Source organism: Gopherus evgoodei, chromosome 2 (genome assembly GCF_007399415.2).
Source record: "Gopherus evgoodei ecotype Sinaloan lineage chromosome 2, rGopEvg1_v1.p, whole genome shotgun sequence".
Lineage (NCBI taxonomy): Eukaryota > Metazoa > Chordata > Testudines > Testudinidae > Gopherus > Gopherus evgoodei.
The window spans coordinates 261881583-261897752 of NC_044323.1; the positions used below are offsets into that span (position 1 = coordinate 261881583).

Below are 16170 nucleotides of genomic sequence, written 5' to 3' on the forward strand. Positions count from 1 at the left end.
TGAGACTTGTGCTCACCCAGTGCAGAGTCCTCTGGGTGCCTAGCTCCATTACTCATAAATGAACTGGGTAAAACATGCATAAGGAATGGCCATGTCTGAGGAGACCCGGAGTTAAGTACTGTTCTCATCATGCCACTGAGGCACTTAGCCAAGTGTTCCTCCCACTGACCTCACTCCTGCTCTTCTGTGCTCACTCTTCTTGGTAGCTGTGCAGTAATGCTCTCATTATAGAAGGATCATTTCCCGCCCCACCACATATTCCTGGGCCTACTCAACGCTTTTCACTTTATGCATATAAGCACAACCCACTAACTACTTAAGGGAGCTAAATTATGTATACAATAAATAAACACAACATTAGCCTTCATGTTCATGCACGTTATTTGACATGCCTACAAGAAATTCAGAAACATTAAGGGCCTGGTTTAAAACTCACCAAAGTCAACAGAAGGACTCTGATTTCAAAGATGTCTGAGTCAGACCCTAAAAAGAATTTGATTTACTGTGCACTGAATAGGCTAGTTGGCATCATCCAGCATCTACCTGTTAAGGGTAGTTAGCATGAGCGACTCCATTTTGTAAGTTCCCCTATTTTGTATCCATCATTAACTAAAAGCAAGCACACCACATACATGACTCCCAAGGGCAGCATTAAAGGAAGATAAAGTCAGAAACAGGATAGGAATACAGCTGCAACAACATAATTAAGGAAAAATTCTAGTATGCAAGGTAACCGCTGGACTGTGCACTAGCCAGCATGAGGACAGTGATTAACTGTAATAGGCTAAAGATAAGAAAATGGCTTGTTTATTGGTTAAGACTTCCGATTCACAAAGGTAGCATGCACTCCTAAAAGGTATATAACTTCTATGTAATCTGCAGCCTGGGTCTCTCCCTGACTAGCAGGGGGACCACGTTCGAACGTTGTTTGAACCTTGCAGAATAAAACTTTGTTATTTGGACACTCTGTAAGTCTTTGGTTTTTGTGCTTCAGCCTAGAAACGAATGGTGCGTGGCCTAAAGGCATCATTTGCAACGCTATCCAAAACCAAATGGACCCAATGGTTAGGACACTAGCGTAGCATTCAGGACACCTGGATTTAATTCCCTGCTCCAGCACAGAGACTTTGGATAAGACACTTAACCTCAATTCCCCATAAGTAAAATGGGGATAACAGCATTTCCCTACATTACGGTAAAGACAGGAAGGCAGCCTGGTAGTGTGGGAATGGGAGACACATCAGTACCTTTGACTTCCAAATTTTAAATCATTGCATCCAACACCTACCTCTGCAATCAAATCCCCGTTCTCTGCATGGACCTGAGCAATTGCTCCAATTTGCTTACACTGGGAAAAAGCTGCATATAGTTCACAATTTCCAATCATATACAGATCTTTGTAGGCCATAAACATCTTGAAGGAGTTGACCCCTTTGTCTTCAGCAAGAATTCTCATTTCTTCCTTGACCTGAAAAAAAAAACCAATGTCAACAATTCCCACAATGCAGCTGTGAAAAATAGAATAGTTATCTTTTTCACTTCTATCAGCCTTGCTAAACTGCCATGAGGAGATGAGGATAATGAACAATCCAATGAAAATTTACTTGGCCATCAAGAAAAAATTCCAAGCAAGAATGGAAAGTAAAATGTTTATATAGCTCCTTTTATATCAAAGTGCTTCACTAACTACACACACACATATATAGATGTCCAAGACACAAAGCATTTTCAAAGACTGGACATTTTTACCAAAGAAATTGGTGCAAAAAGCCTGGAATTTGTGGAAAGAGCCCTGCACCATATGCTGATTAATATTCAATTTCTCTTTCTCAAAAGGTTAGGGGGTGGAGTAGGTCTGGGCAAGTTTTGATCCAGAAGTTTAGATCTTTCAGACCAGATGCTAAACCAGCTGGGTCCCTTCTGGGAATTAACCTCTGGCATACTCAAAGAGTAAGGACAAATCTGGAATGACTGATAAGGAAAAGGTTTCTGCTGTTTAGAGCTGTGACCTGGGGCTACGTAATATTCTGTCATTTGGGATATTTTGTTCCAGTTCTCAAAAGCAAATCTAAACATCATCTACATGGAAGCTTCCTTTGTCTCCTGCATGGATCCCCAGTCATGGAATCTCTGGGCTCGGTAGACTCACAGCCCGGATCACTAACAGTATATCCTGGAGCCGGAAGGGAGTCATGTTTCATAGCCTTGTGTTCCCCACCCTGAGTAGTAACTGGATCCAGAGGCATCTTCTAAACCCCCAAACCTCTCCGTGGTAACCAAAGGATTCTCACAGGCTGGTGCCTTAAAAACTTCAGCTTGTTTTTATTTTTATTTGTTTTGCGGGCAGCCTGAATTTTACTGTTTGGATTTAAAGGTAAGTTCTTCCCAGGCACGTTGGGAAGTTAGTGGATTCTGGACTGACCCAAGATGGAAGCAAATAGGAAGAAAGACCCCCATGTCGTGTGCTTTGTTAAATGTATTGGTTTAAAGGAATAAGCCTGTAATAGCTGCTAGGTCACCAGGGAACTTGGGAGAGTGAGGGCAACCAGGTGAGGATTTCCAGGCCCAGCCTCTGGGTGTTTTGTGGATGGCTGAAATTTATATCTAGATTAAAAACAGCCAAATTACAGAATTTGGAAGAGACACTGGAACTGGAGGGGAGGGAAGGAGGGTATATGCCCCATCTGGGGAGCCTCTCTCTCCAATATCGGAATATGTGCCCATCTGGGAAGCCCCTTTTGCGACTCTCCCCCCTTATTCCAAGGCATATGCCAATCTGAGAAGCCTTTCCTTCTAGGGCATACTCCTATTTGGGCCTGAATATGCCTGATAAATTGCAGTCTGTGTCCTTAGTAGGAGACACATCACAGTATCACTTCGCTTGGTCTTGGTCACCCGCTAAAATTGTTTCTATATCGTGATGTAAGGCAGTGTCATGGATAAGGAACAGTGCTGAACGTTCAGAGGCCTGGGTTTTATTATCAGAACTGACACAGACTTCCTGAGACCTTGGACAAGTCATTTAGACCCTGAGCCTGCAATTAACTTTGGTTGGGTGGAACCATGGGGTTCTGCATAGGTGCAGGAATTTGCCCACATTTAGCCAGCTGCAGGGTTAGAACGTTAACTGCTCAATAAAATGAAGATGATAATACAATACTTCTGATTGTTACTTTGCAATCCTCTGAGGATTATTATTAAATGATAATTAATTATGATCTCTAACACCTGGGTGAGTCTACTCCAGGGAACCTGTGAGATCCATTAGACCCAAGAGAGACTTCTGAACTGGATATTAGAACATTTAGTCTGGGATCAGAGATGTCAAACATTTAGCACACTTGCTATATTCATGTAGGTATGGCGGGGTAGCAGTGGTGGAGCTGACAAACTAACAGGTCTGTTTTGTCTTTAAACTCTAGGATCTGGTAAAGGAATTCTAAATAATCTAAGTTTTCTGTTGATTTAAATGAGAATTAGATGCAGTAGCTGCTAGAACACGAGGAGCTGGTGGTATACCAAAAGGCATGACATATGTACATGTCTTCATCTAGTTTGCCTGGCTTTCCCTTTCTGTCTGAAAAATGTAAGGACTCCCATTTTTCTTGATAAATTAAATGCATTTATGGAGCCCAAGACTACAGAACAAAATGAATGGAATTCTAAATATAAAACCAGGGCATGTCACTAACTTACACTCAGCCAGTGTTGATGGTATTTCCAATGTACTTCTACTGTCCTAAGGCTCATGCATTAAGCTTTACTGGCTAATTTATTTATTACCTTTTATACAATTACAAAGTTGTGACCAATGCATGAAGTGCTCAGTGCACAGACTCCCATGCCTGTGTGTTACAGGACTACTTAGTGTGTAATTTGGGGAGTTAAAAATGGGAACTAGAAAGAACCATAATCCGGTATTTAATATTAGTATCAATAATAGAGCACCTCACATTCTATATGATCCCAAAGAACGGGTCTCGTTCTGAGAAATGCAAAATTCCTGAAAGTCCCATTGAAATCAATGGAAATTTTAGGTGATCATCAGGGTCTTAGTACTTCTCTTGGTCAGGCCCAGTATGTTCAAGAATGAATGAGGTTTTCCTGGATCTCTCAGGCAAATTGGGAGCCCCAATTGTGTTCAGTTTGTGAGCTCTATCAAAATCACAACACTATAGGGCAATATTACTGCAGGCCTTTGCAAATATAGGTAAGTATTAATACATTTTACTCACGTTAGCATGTTACACTTTACATCTGAAATCTAGTCATGAATAATTCAACTTAACATTAAGAAATCAATATAGCGTCAACACACTATTGTATCTACCTTGCTGCTCCACCATGTAACTGCCACATGCAGTGCATAATCACAGCAGACTTTAGGATCTGCCCAGCTCCTCCACGTGTCATAAGCTTCAACAAGGGAACAGCCTTTCTGAGGTATTGCAAAGTCAATGATCATAGTGGTGCCTCCCGCGAGAGCAGCCTGAAATCACAGGAGTTGCAGTTATTTAGCCATCGGTGATGAAAGGTTCCTCTCACTTCTCTTCCTTCTCCATGATGTTGCTACATCTTGTATATCTTCAAAATCAATTTTTCCTCTCTATGCCCACCTTTGTCCATGCACTGAAAATCTATATGCAATTTAAGACTCATCTTGTATGAAATCTGAGTATAGAGTGCAATGGTGCAGAGACCTACTTGATGGAACTTTCTGCTTAGGTGTGTCACAGATGTAAAGGGCCAAGTAATGAAGCAGGGCTGAGGACTGAGGTCCCAACCAGGCATTCAGAAGGAACACAGGAAACCAAGACTAAACAAATTAGATAGTTACACAGGCCCCAAACTGCACTAAAGATTTGAGAGTCTGTAGCATTCGTGCATCATTGAATGTCTCTAACCAGCTGGTAAATGAAACAGGGAGAAGAGTGCCAGAACCACTGTAGGCACATAAATCAAAATGGATATGCTTTTCCAGGGTCCAATGAGTTGGCAAAATAAATCCAAATATCAGCAGAACAATGGAGGCAGAAAGGATGCCTTTGAATTATGGTACCTCTAATACAGAACGGCATCAGTTTAAAAACTTGAGCCTTATGGGACACCAAAATTACTTTTAAACTATAAACTATATATATATATATATATATATAACCCAGGGAAGCAGCAAAACTCACAGATGATGCAAAGTTAGCTAGGTAAGTCACGACTAGAGAGGACTGTGAGGGACCTCAGAAAGACTTAATAAAAGGTAGGTGATGGGCTTCACAATGGCAAATGAAATTCAGTATTGAGGAATGTAGAATAATGCAGACTGGAAGACACACATTGCTGGGTTCTTCCTTAACTGTAACCACTCAGTAAAAGACTACCATCTCAATGTGGGAAATTCAATGGAAACCTCTGTTCAACACAGAAATTATAATGATTTTTATATAAATCAGTGGTACAGTCCCACTTGGAATACTAGCTTCAGTTTTGGTCACCCTATCTAAACAAGGCAGCAGAAACAGGAGGGATTCAGAGAGAGGCAACAAAAATAATTAGAAAAAGCTCCTGTATATAAAATGATTGAAAAGACTGGGACCATTTATTTTAGATAGGGAAAGACTAAGGCGGACATGAGGTGCAGGGAAAACAAACCAAGTGCGCTTATTTATTCTCTCACACATAGTGCACAAATAAGGAAACATTCACTCACAACAAATTTAGGACTGATACAGGAAACATTTTTAAACAGTCCACATTTAACCTCTGGAACTCATTGCCACAAGATATCAACTGCAAAAGCATGGCTGTATTCCACAAAGGATTAGATAGTTTCATTGAAATATCTTTTTACATGAAAAAAAAACTTTTCCTTTTGTGGGGGCACAAAAACTCACACTTCAAATATAAATCAATCACTATCTGCATGGCGTTAAGAAGGAACTTGTCTTCTAAGGAGGATTATTCATTAATTGTCCACTGTGGGGTTTCTTGCACTTTTCTTTGAAGCATCTTGTAGTAGGTCACTGCGAGAAATAGGATACTAGACTAAATAAAGCACCAATCTGCTCCAGCCTGTCAATGCTCTTATTATTTAGCTCGATCAGCTGGAAGCTCTCCTTCTCTGAATAGTATCCCTTTGCACAGCTGTTAAGCCCAGATCAGATCAAAATTCACTGGGGTTCACATTAACATTGCAATACTCTTTTCCTATTTTCATCTCACTCAACCTGTTACTGCGTCTTCGCCTTTCCTAAACTTGTTTGCTGAAGCCACCAGAATTTACCATAGAGCTATTTCTTCTTTCAACCTCACAGTCCCTTCTTTGTTTTCGAAAACAATTTAATATTCTGCCTACTACTATCTGGATGCCAGAATTGGAGAAATTTTTGCCACAACAGCTTTTCTGTTTCTCTTTGTTTATTTTGAAGCAATGCTCTTAAGAGAGCAGTCAGGAGACTTTTGAATGTTCCATCAGTTTGGGTTTTGCAAATCACTTTTGTCAATGTCAGTGCAACTATTCACACACATTTGCATTTCCTTTATTGTGAGATTTTATTTTGAAATAAAAACAGCCCATCTCTCATAATACAAAATCCAATCAAACCTTGTCGGTAAGCACTTTTAAAAAAAATAGGTATTTCTACCTCCTTACCCTGTCTGCCAATCTTTTTTCCTTGACATCTGCAACCACAGATATGCAGTGCTTTTATTTGTTAAACTGGAAGGACAAAAATCAGTCCCCTAGCTAATCATTTACACTACATTTCACAATGATTCTGATATAAATGTGGCCCTGTGATCCTTCTTGCTAAAGTATGTGTTTAATGATGCCTTAGGGCAGCAGTTTTTTATATTTTCCATACTTGAATACCATGTTACAACAGAAGCAACAAAAAAAAAAAAGTCTATCTTGCCAAGCATCCTCTCTCCAAAAGTGTCCCATACCAGAGCTTTGGGTGAGTGTGCAGAACAGGGCAATTAAGGAGTGATACACCTATCTTCCACTCCCAGTTTATGACAGTCAGAGCTTTAGGGTCACCCCAAGCATAGGATTCCATCCTGAGCATCTTGGTGTAGCCCTGGCAAATTAAGACACTGTATATTTCACACTGCTATACTGTTTATTGATGATCCCTCTTATATTTTATCCATTAAAACAGGGTCTTCCCTAAATTGGGCTACACGGAAGTTTCTCTTACAAAAGTTTCTCTGTCTCTTTCTCTATCGGACCTACATCACATATTTCTTAATTCCTATGTGTAAATATGATCTAACTGCCTGGTTACCTCTACCACATATGTGGGATCTTTCCATTTCATCTAAACAAAAAGAAAGGAAAGATGATCATGGACTATAGCTGTGCAAGTAACAGATTTTTCAGTTTCCTGCAGTTCCAAAAAATCTAAAATTAATTGGATTGACCAGGACCAAAGTCACAATTGTTTGAAATTTTCTGTTTCAAAAAAGTTGGAAAAAATTCATTTTGAGTTAAAAAAAACATTTTGTTCAACCTGAAATGTTTTGTTTACTTTTTGAGCAAAGGAAATGAAGGGCTAGATTCCAAAAGAATCTCCTTATGACCTTTAGCAGTGGATAGGGAACTCACCTGTGATGTGTGAGAGACATGAATTCAAATCCCTTCTCTGGAAGAGGGACTTAAACCCAAGTCTGCGCACTCCTAGGTGAATGCCCTAACCACCAGTCAATAGCATATTCTAGGGTGTGTTGCTCAATCTCTCCTGTTGGAGTTATTGCACCTTGAATAAAATACTTTGGGGAAGAGAGAAAGAAAATGACTCTATAGCATAGGTGGTTACTGCTGGGCTAAAAATATTATGTAGGGTGGCACCACCACTGTCAATCTAATCACTCTACCCCACATTTATTTAAAATGAACAATTGCAATTTAGCCTTATATAATGCTGAACAATGTACTGCAATATTTAAATGTTGTTGTACAATCAAGCATTTATTCTTGCTGTATTTGATCCTGGAGTGAAGCAGTGGTTCAGGGTCAAGAAACTAGGTTCTATTTCCATCTCTGCTACATACTTACTGTGTGGGGATGATTGGCAAGTCACTCTGTCTCTGTGCCCCAGTTTTCCTGTCTGTAAAATGAGGATAGTAATACTTCTCTAGCTTGCTGGGAGGCTAGGAAAATTAATATTTAAGTGCTGTTGAGAGCCTCTTATAAAAAGCCATGCAAAAGAAGATATGTAAAATGATATATTCTATTCAAAACCAATGTCAAAAGTATCACATGGTTGCAATGTGAGGCATTCAGGAAATGCCAAAATTGTTGCATGTGCATTCTCCACTCTGCCTGCTTGTGCACATGCTTTAAACATGGCCTGCAATTCCATGATCACATGGGTACTTCTGCAGGATCCTGCCTCGTTCTAGGTTTTGAGGCCTATCTGCACATATTATCTTATTCTTGCAATTCAGTATCTTTTAGACATTTCACTAAAAGAAAAATCATGAATCCTTAAAAAACAGATGTAAAGTGATAGTATCTCTCACTATAATCACAAAAGTACCACTGACAGCTAGTGAAAAAACTTGTATGTAAGTTGCATGGGGCAGGGACAATCTTTTTGTTTTGTGTTTTTACAGCACCTAGCACATTAATTATTGTTATTATGTGGCTTTCAGAGCATTACTGTATATTTCACAGCTGTTATACAACTGTGAAATACAACATATTACAGTAGGGGATAATTTTACAGTATTAGAACAAATAGAAATGTGGCATGTAAATGACAAAGCCAGTTGGATGATGGCTGAGTTACTGCTGATGTCATAGTCTTATGTCCTGATCCGGTAACACTTACAATTAGGTACAGAGGCTACTCAAAGACAGCATTTTGTCCAGTAGTATGTGATTGTGTCCCTAGTACTTAACAAAGCTTTCCATATTGGTTTTGAAATCAAGCCAAGTTTAAAACCCGTGAAACATGGTGTGCAGGGATGGGTGTGCAGGTGTAGCAAACAGAAATGCACAGTAGAAGATGTAGGTGAAGACAGGGCTGGCTCTAGGTTTTTTGCTGCCCCAAGCAAAAAAAATTTGGTTATCCCCCCGTCCCAGCCCTGGACTCCCCTTCGCACCTCCCCTGCTGCCTCAGCCTGGGCTCTCCCCGCCACACACACCCCCTGCCACCCCAGCACTGGGCTTCCCCCTTTCCCCCTCCCACCAGTGCCCTCCCTCTACCCGCCTGCCACCCCAGCCCTGGGCTTCCCCCTTCCCCCACACCAGTGCCCCCCCACCTCCTCCTGCCCCAGCCCTGGGCTCTCCTGCCCCGCCACCTGCACCCTCCTTCTGCCACAGCCCTGGGTCACTGGTAACTCACTCCCAGGGCGGGTCATTCAGCAGGAATTTTGGATGTGCACAGAACACAGACAGGATTGGGTCACATATGGTTACAGAGCTGCAATAAAGTGGAATAATTTTCAGCTTGTGTGATTGGAGGATATCTGGATGCATATTATAAGACTGTCCTCCATAAATGAGGAAAAGTTGAGGTGCCTTTATTATTCTTTTGTTACATTCTTTCTTTCTATGGGGAATTTGCCAATGAGTATCAGTCTTCCTTTCAAACAAACAAATGAAAAATGGCTGTTGAAAACAGCAATTCCAGTCCTAATAACCACTGGGAAGCATTTCTTGCTCAATTTTATCCTACTTTTTCTATAGCAAGTTACAGTGGATCAGTATATTTGATTTGGGAGAAATGAAGTAACACCTGCCCAAATTGAGCTTGAGCACTCCTGAATTTTGAGGTGTTCAAATTTGGAAGGCACGTGCTGGGTGTGTTTGTGTGTGTATGGGGGGGCCTTTGGGGTCCATGGGGGAGCACGACAGCATGTATGCAACAGTGTGTCTGGTGCTGCGCAGAGCCAGACAAGCTGGTCTGAGTGGCACGGTAAGAGGGCTGGGATGTTGGAGAAAGGGTAGGAGGTTCCGGGGGGGGGGGGCAGTCAAGGGACAGGGAGCAGGGGGGGTTGGATGGGTCAGGGGTTCGAGGGGCACAGTTGGATAGGCATAGGAGTCCCAGGGGTTTGTCAGGGGACAGGTAGACGGTGGGGTCCTGGGGGGAAGTTGGGGGGGGTGTCTCAGGAGAGGGCTGTTGGGACAAGGAGAAGGGAGGCTTAGATAGAGGATGGGGTCCCAAGAGGCAGTTAGGGGCAGGGGTCGCAGGAGGGAGCAAATTGGGACAAGGACCAGGGGTGCTTAGATAGGGGGTGGGATCCTGGGGGGCAGCTGGGGGCAGGGGTCACAGGATGGGGCAATCAGGGGACAAGGAGCAGCAGCACTTAGATGGGGGTGGGGTCCCGGGAGGGGTGATCAGGGGACAGGGAGCGGGGCGGGGTTGGATGGGTTGGGGTTTCTGTGGGGGGCAGTCGGAGGGAGTGGATGGTGGCAGGCTGAGGTTACCCTCCCTCCCCCTGGAGTGTCCTGTGTTTTGAATGTTAAAATATGAATCCCTACCATTCATAGCACTCACAGCACGCTGCCGCATGAGGTCCCCCCTCCTTCCTTGTTGGTAGTGGCCAAGGGAATGCTGGGAAATATAGTTCTTTCCCTGCTCCAAGGCTGGCTCTATAGGAAGGGAGCTAACCAAGGAACTACAGCTCCCAGAGCCCCCTGTTGGCCATCAGCTTCCCTGCCGCCCCTGCAAATGGGCTGCCCCAAGCAGGTGCGTGCTTTGCTGGTGCCTAGAGCCACCCGGATCAAGAAGCCCATCTGTGCTACACTAATAACACAAAACAGCCTTAAAGCCTACATTGGTGGCCACTGGAAGGTCATCTCAGTGAAAGTGAATCCTCCAATGGCGCAGGACCTCCTGCACTGGAACATCTTCCCGTTGTCAGTAGAGGGGGCATGGCATAACAAGGGGTACGGCCACAGCTTCCTATACCCTAGCTGCTATCAGCACTCTTGAGCTCCTAAGAGCTGGCACAAGTTACAGCAGACTTTGATCTGTTCTAATTTAGGTTAGGGAACTGTCATGGTACACAGCTGTGCCTGGACTGTGGCAAGAGCAAAGCTGTCTCAAAGCCACTTTTGCACTCTCCCTCCCAAGTTGTGTTGTGCTTACCTTAATCACAGCCAAGGATCTGATCCATAGAATATAGGACAACGTATTATATACAATTTTAACAAACAAAAATCCTGTTAAAACCTTAGAGAGACAAGGTGGGTGAGGTAATATCCTGGGACCTACATGGCTAGAACTATACTGCATACAATGTAGGTTAAAACCTTATAATTCATCAGAACTTCAACCAAGCCTGTACAGGTTAAAAGATGTACAATTCAGTGATTCCAGGACATCAAAAAACACTTGCACTCTGTTCTTAATTTAGAACCTCTTGATGTATATGTGTTTATAGCCTCACAATCATAGTTAACTGTGTAGCACCTTTTATATGTCTATGTCCAAAGAAGTTGCTAGACTATGCATCTGGAGAGTTTTCATGTTTCTTAGCAACACAGGATTGTTCTACTGGAATAATGTCTTGTGCCTATTGTAGTACATTTAAATAGACATTTAGCACCAAATTTTATTTTTCATTTTTATGTGAAATATTTATATTTACAAAATAAATAATTTGTTTGGTTTATTCCAGAGACAGCATCTTTTACTATTGATTCTAATCTGAATAAATACCATCGCATGAATCAATTATAGACATGAAATAGCTACATACAGGGCCCATTCTTTCAACACTTGCTCACATGAATAAGAGGAAAGTTCAGGCCCAAAGTAAACTCCTAGAAAAGTTATGTAACATGTATTAACCTTTCCAAGTTACCTAGCACAAACAGTGCAACACCACTCCCACTGCCAAAGTTTCCATAATGATCAATTATAACAGGTTCATAACAGAGCTTCCCAATTTAACTCACTCAGGAAATCATGATTTCTCTGATTTAAGATTTAGGTTTAAGATTAAGATTTAGGAATTCAAGGTGGCTCTGTCAGTTGATAAACTGGAGAAACTACAGAGTGATATGTACTAAATGGCTAGCACTGAACCTACACTGGATTAGATGGGTATAAAGTCTAATCCAGAATGGCAAATCCGATGTTCCTAATGCAACAAAGGCAGAAGTAAACAGGATCACCATTATAAAGATTTCTGTGTCCACATTAAAAGGAGGATCTCTTAAGAACATGAGAGGTCTTCTTGACTACTCTCTGGTCACAGATAATCATGTCAGAAAAACAGACAAAGGTTCCACCCTTTTCTGGGTAGTCAACCAAGCAGTTCTGTCTCCTGCAGCTAATACAGATCCATGGGTTCCACCATCCTATTTCTAAAAGTAGCCTATTCCAGATGCTTAAAAGGAAGTAAAACCAAATGAAATCTATTATGCAGCTGGCAAACTGCACATATTCTGCCACGGGGAAGTTTTTCTTGATCCAGCTGGTGATCAGATTATGCTAAGGCAAAAGGACTGACAGTTTTTTTTATCCGATCTACTGTGTATAGGCATAAGCAACTAACACAAGAATTTTAATGCGCTTCCCAGCTGCTTCCAGGTCCTCTCAGAGCTCCTGATCCTGATCCTTTATAGCCTCAAATGTGCTTCAGCCCTCTTGACTGCCTGAGCCTGTGCACTTCATCTGTTCACCTGCTGTCAGTATTTCATCACTATGTGACTATATGACTTGGATGTGTGACTAAACATGTCATTTGTATCATCAGTGGAGCATTTGTGTGGTGTATTCTTGTTATGATCGCTATCCAATATCAATAAATTGCATGTTAAATGGATTAAGAACTAACTGACAGATCTCAAAAAGTAATGGTTTATGGGGAATCATCATCGAATGGGGGTATTGCTAATGGGCTCTTCAGGGACTGACTTTAGGCACAATGCTATTCAATATTTTTGGCAAGGATCTAGAGGTAAATATAAAATCAGGGCTGATAAAGTTTGGGAGAGTTGTGGATAATGATAAGGACAGGACAGTTATATAGAACGATCTGGCTCTCCTGGTAAGCTGGGCTCATTCAGAAAAAAGTCATATCTAGGAACAAAGAATGCAGGCCATGACTGCAGAGTGGGGGACTATCTCCTGGAAAGCACTTACTCTGGAAAGGATTTAGGGGACGTATTGGACAAAAAATGGAACCAGAAGCTCTTACTGCGATGTTCTGGCAAAAAGGGGCTAATGCAATGCTAGGATGTATAAAGAGAGGAATAGTGAGTAGGAGGAAAGAGACGATTTTACCTCTGCATAGGGCAGAGACTGATACTAGAATGCTGCATAGAGCTCTGGTGTCCACATTTTAAAAAGCATATTGAAAAACTGGAGGTTGTGCAGTGAAAATGACTCTGAGGCTGGAAAGAATGTCTGACAGCAACAGACTTAAGGGGCTCAATCTACGGAATTTATCAAAAGGATCAAGATATGATTTGATTACAGTGCATAAACACAGGGGAAAAATACCAGGTACTAAAGGGCTCTTTAATCTAACGGAAAAAGGCATAAGAAGATTCACTGACTTGGAAGTTAAACCTGGACAAATTCATATGAGAAATAAGGCATAAAATGTATTTATTTTAACGGTGAGGGTGATTAACTTACAACTTGAATTTTCAATTTCTAATACCCGGTACACACAAAAAGCTGCTCATTGAACAATTTACAAACCAAGAGTTATTTTTGGAAATTATTTGTATAATGACGGTTTTGAGAAAAATGTAATCAGCTCCTAGACAGCTTACAGATATAAAGTCTTAAATTCATATAATAGATTCACTGCTAATTATTCTCTCATATCTACCAGCTACCCATCACAGAGCTTGGATTTTGCAAAACTCCTATGATTAAGTTTAAAATGCTCTTTCAGTTGTCAACCTTAATAAAGATTCATGAATATAGACATCAAATATTTTAGTGTCTTTTAAAACTATGTTCTAAATCTACCTTAAAACAGGAAACATGACATGTTTGACATAAAAGTTACTTTACTATGCTAGAAAATTGCTTTGCAAAAATCATTCTTTACTGAGCGCTTTGCAGTAAATTTAAAATCCATCTATTTTAACAATTGGTAATGGCTTAGGTGCATGTTAAGAAAAAGCACTCTAATAATGACGAAAAATGCAATGTAAGAATCCCCATACAATATGTTATACTCTCAATATTAACTCCAGTGTATATTGGTAACTTAAGGGTAACACTCATTACAAGACTGTTGTAATTATCCCAAAAAACAAACATTACCACCTCTGAAATTCAGAGTTAAGGTTAAACATAAAAGAAATCCTAATAAGTTACAATATGGAAATGCATAGTTGAGACACCCAAAGAACTTTAACTCTGCTCTGTGGTGAAAACACAGGGTCGGCAGGAAATTAAAATCTGATCTATGTTCAAAAATCAGATAAATCTAATCTGTGATCACAGATACTAAAATGCCTTAAATCATAATGGTATGGTTATTGCATGACATCACTACATAGAACTGAAGTTTAATTTAACTTATTTCAATTACTGGATATATTTTATAATGTAACTAACATACATGAAATATGAATTTAAACTAGACTTAATTTAACTCAGTCCTCCTTAAGAGGGTACACAATTGTGTTCTCTTTTCTGCAAACAGCAATTCTGCCTTTAGAGGACTGGATAGTTCAGGGGATTGGTAATGAGATACAGACTCAGTTCGAGACATCAGTTTGACTCCAGTGGAGGCTGCTGATGGGCCAAATTTACTGGCAGGGCAGAGTGAGGAATGGTGAGCATCTGCAGTGCTGTAGCTGCTCTGGGGACAGAGAACTTCAGTCTCCTGGGCACGATATCAGCAAGTTACATAAGGAATTAAATTAATTCACTAATTTTAATAATTTCTAAAATGTACAAATACTTCACTACACTAGAGCTGCTCATGTAATTTACCTGGCTTGCAAAGGTGAAGCAAACAGAACCCAAGCACAGAACTAAGGAAAATGAGGACATCACTGGTAGCTATAAACTGGATCCAAACTGGACCTTTCTTGGTAGAGAGAGACAGAGGTAGTAAAACATGGAAGAGAAAACACTCCTCCTTTCTGTGCTATCCCTCTAAAAAGGGAGCCAAGGTGTTCAGGAGATGACTTCTCTCCTAGAGCAAGAGAGTTGAATAGGTGGTAATGAATTTTCCTCCTGGTAAAGACAAGACAGATTGATTTACCTTTGTTCCCTGGTAGAAGTCATCTTTGGACTGGGTGCCCATGAAGGGGAACTGCATGTGTGTGTGGGTATCAATCCCCCCAGGCAGCACCAGTCTGTTGCAAGCATCTATAACTAGGAGCCCAGCAGGTGCCCCAAGCTGCAGGTGTGGTCCCACTGCCCGCACTATTCCATCCTCCACATACACATCAGCCAGCTGCGAGTAGTCATCATTCACCACTCTCCCCCCTTTGATCAAAATCCTGTGATGTAGGGGAGCCATGGCTTTTGCTGCAGGCTCTTTGCAGGTGTGCCCAGCAGTGGAGCCTGAGTTCTGAGGACAGCAGGAGAAGCTGTGGCACTATTAGGCATCAGGCTCAGTCTTCTCTTCTGTAGGAATACAGCCCCAGCAGGAATACAGACTGGGAGAACAAGAACACTCTGCATGCGTTCCTTTGGAATGAAGCAGACAGATTCCTGGTGGTTCCTCTAAAACTGATCCCAGCAGTTCCTCCTGAAAGGTGCTTTGCTGCCCACTCTCCCTCACCAGTCTGCTTCTCTCATCATGTCAAGTTATTTACATGCGGCTCCCAAATATAAGGGACATACTGGTATTTATAGCTCTATCAGAGGACTCTCCTCCTGCACCACTAACTCCTCCCACTGCCCCCAGTTTAGCATGTAACGTCTGCTGATCACTGCTCTGACCCGGTCAGAGGAAGCAGGGGTTTCACCACGTTCTTTTAAAATATTTAAACAGTGATTGTGGGGCCACATTTTCAGAATAGCTCAGCTCTTGTTTATGCAACTAATAAGGGCCACATTTTCAAGAGCGCTGAGCCTTGATGCTCCATCTATGATGCTTATAGCCAGATTTTCAGAAGTGAGCAGTGTACAACATGTTGAGCTATTTTGCAAATCTGGCCACTTATTTTGCTTTCTAAATGGGAGCTGAGCTCTTAAAAAAGCTAGTGTTTAGTGCTGGGGTAATGGCTCTGGAGTC

The 16170-nt window shown here is 41.5% G+C and overlaps 1 protein-coding gene across 4 annotated transcripts in view; it reads right to left on the minus strand.

Annotated features, from left to right (window-relative positions):
• The window catches only part of DPYS (dihydropyrimidinase), a 50249-nt gene extending 34515 nt beyond the window's left edge, over positions 1 to 15734 (minus strand). For 3 of the 4 annotated variants that reach the window (XM_030553685.1, XM_030553687.1, XM_030553686.1), the window contains exons 1-3: positions 15190 to 15734; positions 4331 to 4489; positions 1289 to 1468 (exon numbers count right to left, since the gene is read on the minus strand). In XM_030553685.1, the coding sequence (XP_030409545.1) occupies positions 1289 to 1468; positions 4331 to 4489; positions 15190 to 15450 (600 nt within the window). In that variant the 5' untranslated portion in view covers positions 15451 to 15734. The remainder of the gene's footprint in view (positions 1 to 1288; positions 1469 to 4330; positions 4490 to 15189) is intronic. The other variant, XM_030553688.1, reaches the window with a different exon arrangement.
• Between the last annotated feature and the right edge of the window lie 436 nt (positions 15735 to 16170).